This window comes from Telopea speciosissima, chromosome 5, assembly GCF_018873765.1.
Source record: "Telopea speciosissima isolate NSW1024214 ecotype Mountain lineage chromosome 5, Tspe_v1, whole genome shotgun sequence".
Taxonomy (NCBI): domain Eukaryota; kingdom Viridiplantae; phylum Streptophyta; class Magnoliopsida; order Proteales; family Proteaceae; genus Telopea; species Telopea speciosissima.
This window is the reverse complement of record NC_057920.1, coordinates 36,749,011-36,755,908: the sequence shown is the minus strand read 5'-3', so window position 1 is coordinate 36,755,908 and position 6,898 is coordinate 36,749,011. Positions and strand designations below refer to the sequence as shown.

General features: G+C 52.8%; 1 protein-coding gene across 1 annotated transcript; it reads left to right on the top strand.

The window, feature by feature from the left end:
* Positions 1 to 1,680: 1,680 nt before the first annotated feature.
* Positions 1,681 to 2,451, top strand: LOC122662961. Its single transcript, XM_043858670.1, has one exon. It carries the CDS (start codon positions 1,681 to 1,683, stop codon positions 2,449 to 2,451), a length of 771 nt encoding a protein of 256 aa, XP_043714605.1.
* The last annotated feature ends 4,447 nt before the right edge of the window (positions 2,452 to 6,898 follow it).

Genomic DNA, 6,898 nt, shown 5'->3' with positions numbered 1-6,898 from the left:
CACATCATGTCTTTTATGTATGGCCACGCCGGATATAATCAGATCTTCATCGCGGAAGAGGATGTCCCAAAGACAGCCTTTCGATGCCTGGGCGATTTAGGGACGTATGAGTGGTTGGTCATACCATTTGGGTTGAAGAACGCTGGCGCCATTTACCAGCAAGGAATGAACACCATTTTTCATGACATGATTGGTACCTTTGTTGAGGTTTACATCGATGACATTGTGGTCAAGTCGAAGCAGGAGCACGAGCATCTGGAGCACTTGAGGTGGGTGTTTTCCAGAATGAGGAGTCACAGCCTGAAGATGAATCCGTTGAAATGTGCCTTCAGGGTAACGGCTGGTAACTTCTTGGGATTTTTGGTTCATCAAAAAGGAATTGAGGTAGACAAGAACAAGGCTCAGGCCATCCAGGAGGCGAGGCCGCATACAAACAAGGAGTTATAGAAGTTCCTAGGATAGGTGAACTTCCTTAGGCGTTTTATTGCCAACTCCGCAGGGTAGACAAAAGTCTTCTCCCCGCTGCTAAAATTGAAGGCTGACGAGGACTTTAGATGGGAGGAAGCCAACCAGGAGGCGTTCGACCAGATAAAGGCCTACTTAACGAAGCCTCCGGTCCTAATGCCTCCGAGGAAAGGAGTACCTCTAAAACTATATGTGGCCGCGGCGAAAGGTTCAATAGGGAGCCTGCTCGCGTAGGATAACGAAGCCGGGAAAGAGCAGGCTGTGTTCTACCTAAGCAGGGCCTTGACGAAAGTCGAGCGGAAGTATCCTGCAATCGAAAAACTTTGTCTGGCATTGTTCTTCTCCTACAACAAGCTTAGGTACTATCTTTTGCCGGCAACGGTGTGCGTGGTTTGCTAGACCGACGTCATCAAGTATATACTCACACGCCCAATTTCTAGGGGGAGGGTGGGAAAATGGACTCTCGCACTGACGGAGTTCGCCCTCCAATATGTGCCCCAGAAAGAAGTCAAGGGGCAGGCACTTGCAGATTTTCTGGCAGATCACCCACCCATCAAGGCCGAAAGGGAAGTAATGGAGGTCTCCCTCCTTGGCTTGACGCCATGGAAGCTTTTCTTCAATGGGTCCAAGACTGAGCGGGCGGCCGGGGCAAGAGTTGTCCTACGGTCACCAGAAGGAACGGAGACTCAGGTTGCCTTCGGCTCAACTTCCCTTGTTCGAACAATCACGCCGAATATAAAGCTCTCATACTGGGGTTGGGCCTGCTTTAGGGCCTTAAGGCCGACACTGTGGAAATCGTTGAAGACTCGCAGCTAGTAATTAAGCAGCTGGCCGGGGAGTATCAGTGTGAGAGCAAACACTTGGTGGGCTACCTTGCGCAGGCCAAGAAGCTAGTCGAAGGATTCTAGGTCGTAGGGGTACGCCACATCCCACGATCAAGGAATCAGGCCACGAACGGGTTGGCACAGGCGACGTCTGGCATCGGTCTACCAGAAGGCAGCGCAGAGAAGACGATCGTCATCAAAAGGCAGACACGGTCTGCGGTCCATGATGGCAGCTACTTAGAGGTCAACCACGTCGAGGATATGCAGCCTGACTGGCGAACGCCGATCGTCGAGTACTTGAGCAACCCCGGGCCAGGGTTTGACCGAAGGATCAGAGATAGGGCGACGGGGTACGTGCTGATTGTGGAAGACCTTTATAAAAAGGGGAAACATGACTTGTTGCTTAAGGGTCAGCCTGAATGAGGCAACGCTGGTCATGGCCGAAATGCGCGAGGGCATCTGCGGAGCGCACCAAGCCGAGCCAAAGATGAGATGGTTGATCCGACGTCATGGGTATTATCGGCCAACCATGACTACCGACTGCGTCAAATACGCTAAGGGGTGTTGGGCGTGTCAGACTCATGGGCCAGTGCAGCGGTTGCCAGCGATAGAATTCAACCCTGTGGTTAAGCCGTGGCCATTCAGGGGTTGGGCAATGGACCTCATAGGGGAGATTACCCCGCCCACGATGCGGGGGCATTGCTTCATTATCGTGGCCACGGACTATTTCATCAAGTGGGTTGAGGCCGTACCAATGAAGGGCGTCAGTCAGGCCGAAGTCATCCAATTCCTCAAAAGCCACATCATTCATAGGTTTGGGTTACCAGAGACCATTACGTATGACAATAGAAGCGTTTTTGTTGGGGAAGAGGTGGTGGCGTTTGCAGTGGAATTAGGGATAACCTTCACCCATTCCACCCCATATTACGCACAAGGCAACGGTCAGGCCGAGGCAAGTAATAAGATTCTCAAGGGGTGTTTAGCCAAGGTTGTGGATGACAACCCACGAAGATGGGCCGATTTCCTTTCTGAGGTTTTGTGGGCATTCAGGATGTCACAGCAGACTAGCACGGCCACTATGCCCTTTGCGTTGACATACGATCATGACGCAGTGCTACCTGTTGAGGTTAGCGTCAGGTCAGCACGGGTAGCATTCCAATAGGGACTCACGCCAACAGCCTATAGTGAGGCAATGATGGCCGAGCTCGATGACCTAGAAGAGGAGCGCTTGGCCGCACTGGACAAGATGCAGGTTCAGAAGAGGAAGGTTGCAGCTATCAACAACAAAAGGATATGCCCAAAGCACTTCCAAGACGGGGACGAACATGGGAAGGACCTTTTACGGTCTGCCAGGTGCTCCGGGGAGGGGTCTACAGGCTGCGCGATTTGGAAGGATGTATCCAGATCAGGCCTATCAACGGCAAGTTCCTTAAAACTTTCCATCCTACGATCTGGGATTTAGGGTGAGCAGGACAGGGAAGTCGCACCACAAGGGGTGAGGCCGCGAGTCGAAGAAAAGCAGGCTTTACTCTTATGAGAAGTTTAAACATGGCCTGAGTAGGCCAAACAAACAAAAGACAAAGGGCAAAACAAAGTATCATTGTTCTCTTGGCAGGGGAAGGGAAGGCACGCAGGCCTACTTTAAAAAGTCTTGGGGGGTGGTTTCTCGCAACACACTCTTCTTTTCCATCACGGCCAGGCATTCTTTAGCAACGGCCAGGCTGGTCTCACGGCTCGGCCTCAGTAACTTCAGCTCTTTAACTTGGACCTTGGCGGTGGATGCATCCGTTGATAGGGTCTGAGAACCAATCAGCTTCGCTCTGTTGTCCTGGCTCAGGGCGGTCCTCTGGGACCGGAGCATAGCAAGCTGAACTTCCAGGTCCAAAATATCCCGGTCTATCTGGGCCAGTCGATCTTGTCCTGCTTTCACTTCATCCAGCACTTTCTTTAGGTCGCCTCACAGCTTCCGAAAGTGCTCATCCATGGTGTCGGTCTCCTTAAGAAGGGCCTTGAAGCGCTGAACGTTCAGAAGAGCAAGAGGTGCTGAGGTAATCACATCAAACATGAATGCAACGGCCCCGTCCAGCCACTCTTTTGCTAGGGCCGAGAGATCTGGTAGGGACAGCAGCATCCGAAGGGCCTCGGCAATGGACGTCAAATTGCCAGCACCCACGGCCTCACAAAAAGGGGATTGGAAGAAGGACTGTAAGAGCATTTTCGCCTTGGTCACTTGTGCAGGGATGGAGCTAGAGCCCGAGGCATCGCTTGGATCTTTGCCATCCTCGGAAGAACTCAATTCGGCCAGAAGTGCCTCAAGGCCGACGATCTGAGGAGAAAGGAAGGTTTAGCGTCAGCGGAGCATAAGAAGGAGCGGTGAAGTTAAGAAACCATACCATAGGGGTCACTTCAGGAACAGCACGGTCTGGAGAGGACGGAGGCTTCTGATCGTGTATCGAGGTCTTTGACCCGCTAGGATCGGTCTCCTTGACCGCCGGGGGCATCACCATTGTTGTCCTCTTCTTCTTCTTCTGCTTTGTCCTCAGAGCTACCCTCTGATTCAGGGTGGGGAGAAGAAGCAGACCCAGAAGTTGAGGAGCTGGTAACGACAACCTGGGCAGTCTGGCATGACATAGCCTGGCATGACCGTGTCCGGTCTTTTACAGAGAGGGAGGCAGCCAGAGGAGGTGCAACTGAGCTGATAGGCCCGGTACTTACAGCCGGACCACACGAAAACATGCTAGGAAGGGCAGCCCGGAGAGGAAAGGCTTTCGCCGGGCTGAGACTCTTGGATTTCTTGCTAACTGGTGGGAGATCTTCTTCATCGTCAGACACTTCAGTGTCGCCGTCATTACTTCGCGCTGACTGGGCCGAAGTAGTTGGTCGGCCTGAAGATTTAGCTGCAGCCATAGAAGGAGTCAGTCCAAAGACGGATAGGGACAACAAAGAAAGACCAAGCGCGATGCTTACCAGCGGCTGGTTGGGAGACCGTCGCCTTCTTTCTCTTTGAACAGGTTGACTAATGACTGGCAGCGCCCGAGGTTGAGGGAGGGTGTTTGCTACCTTTGGAGCAAGACCGGAATGGAGATAGAGAGGCGAAGTACTCACCCCACCAGGCTATGAAGTCCTCAGTCGCTGTGAGCTCCGGAAGGAAGTACTGCAGATCAAACTTGGAGAGGACCAGGGCATTCAAGACCGAGGCATGGAGGAGGACGGCCACCTGTGAGTAGACTACTCTTTCAAAGTCACAGTCCGTAACTGAATAGAAGTTGGGACAGGGGATCATCTGGCGCAGACCGAATTATCGGGCGCAGAAGTGGGGATTGTACAGTTCAAACCCACAGGTATTGTTGCCGGACGGTTCAAGGGTAGCGCCGATATGCAGGTCTCGGCAGACTAGGAACCTGGCCCACAGGACCTCGGTCGATGGAGGACAGTCCATGGCCAGAGAGAGCCATTCAGGGATAGCGTCCCATGACTCGAAGGGAAGGAAGAAACTACCACTAGGGTCAGGCTTAAAGGAAGAAAAGAACTGGTAATACTCTTGGAGGGACTTCAGATCGTGAGAAGGGGAAGAAGCATACAGGTACCCGGCCACGGAGCAGATCGGGAGAGGTGATGGCACAGCATACAGGCCGATGAAGTAGGCCCGAAGCCACATTTGGAGTAGCCAAAATGGGCCGCCGCCGTAGTCAAAATCGGACTCTGTAATGTCGTGGCAGTCCCGAAAAAGGGAGGCCAAGGCAAAGGAGGCCAGATCGATCGCTCGGCCTCGCGCCAAGTCGTTGGCAAGGCGAAGGTAAGTCTTCAAAATTTTGTTGGAACAAATGCAGGCCACATAGCGGCATATCCAGAAGAGGAAGAAGGCTATGAGTTCTCGGGCTGAGACAGAGCCGCGAGTTTGACGGAAGGTGCACAGGTAGTAGCTGTAACTGGCTAGCTTGGAGAACTCTAGGCCCTGTTCAACCTCGTTGCCATGGGCGTCGGTCTGACCTACCGACGAACCATTGAATTCCTCCCCTTTGGCCTTCAGGCCGGTCAGGGCGCCAACATCCAAGAGGGTAGGGCCTGCCATGCCAAATCGAAAATGGAAGGTGTTAGATGACCGCGACCAAAACTGAAGGGCGGCCATGAGCAAAGGACGATCGGGAGGGACCGGAGTAGTCGAAAGTTGTAGGGCGTGGAGGACGCCAAGGCTGGTCAATAAGTCAGGGCGATCACAGGCCACCCGGTCAACCCAAGTCTTCCAGTCCGGGAGAAAGTGAGGCCAGAGTCGCGCGAAGGCCTTCTCCTTGAGCTACAAGGGGGTAGGGTTTTGGAGGAGTAATCGCTCCCGCTCGTAATTGGGGAAATTCGATACATTGGCAGGGCGAGAAGTGAACACAGGGCCTAGTGCGTAGATGGAAGATTCTGGGCAAGGGATCAGGACCTCAGGCTGGGCAGAGCTAGGAAGGAGCGAGCACTTCTACGTCAGGAGGCTTTCCACTTCTTCTGTCGTTGACGGAGCTGCGGGTTTACGGGCCATGGTAAACAAAAGGAAAGCAGACGGTGAGGAGTGGTACTTCCGACAGAGAAGGGCGAAGGCTCAATGGTAGAAGACGACACGACGAGCGGAACGGAAGAGAGAAGAGAAGGAGAGTTCGTTGAACTCTCAAAAACCAGTGAGGGTTTAAATGGGAGCTGGAAGTTGTGCCATCATTATGGCACCAGGGTTTGAATTCAAAACCCTAACGGCCTGAGAAGACGAAGCGAAAAAAGGGTTTTCGCGGGGCAAGACAGCTGAAGGTGACCAGCGTTTCGGCCACAACCTCCCAAAGCTTGGGCCGCATGGCGCCGCTCAGGGAGGTTGTGAGGGGCATTGTTTGCGGCCCAAACCGCCTGGGTCTGGTTTGGTTGGGCCAGGCAAGGACCAGGAGCGGGCCATCAGCGTGGTGCCAAAGTCGTAAGAGAAGTGCAGAGACGTGGCTGCGCCCTGGCGGTTAGAGGGTGGCCCACGTGGCTAAGGTGCAAGCAGCGCCAGGCACAGGTCTGCGTCTCACAAGGAACGAGGGTGATGGCAATATTGGTGGGGCCTGCCACTGCTGCAGCAATTGGAGTGAGAGCAAGGGTTGATGGCCTGCGTGGCAGCCTGTGATTGGAGCTCAAATGAGATGGGCCGAATGGAGTGGTTTTGAAAGGAACGGCTGAACAAGCTGATAACTTCCGAGGTTTATCTATATAAGGAGGAAGGCTTATCCGTGCGAAGGACACACAAACATCTGACAACCAGCACACTTCTTTATTTCGTTTACTCTATTTGTTTATTGCTTTGTTTGTTGCATTTCTTTATTGGTGCTTGTTATCAAATGAGATCAAAGAGATGTACAGTCACATACTAGGAGCCGCAAGAGTGAACTCGCAGAGCCCACACTTGTATCTGGTATGATTGATTGATATAATTTCCATTTTGTCTCAAGTTGCTTTTTGATTATTCTAAGATCTGTGGCATTTCGGGCTGTAGTCTGTAATCGTTGGCTTAATCCAAAAGACCTTAGAGCTACTCAGGCAAGAGGGAAACCTACTAGTCTGGTCAGATTAGGTTGTTTTCGGCCTCATTTGAACCTGCGCAAAGG

Excerpts from the sequence above, each read along its gene's own strand:
- LOC122662961 (XM_043858670.1), top strand. The coding sequence starts at position 1,681 with ATGACTTGTTGCTTAAGGGTCAGCCTGAATGAGGCAACGCTGGTCATG.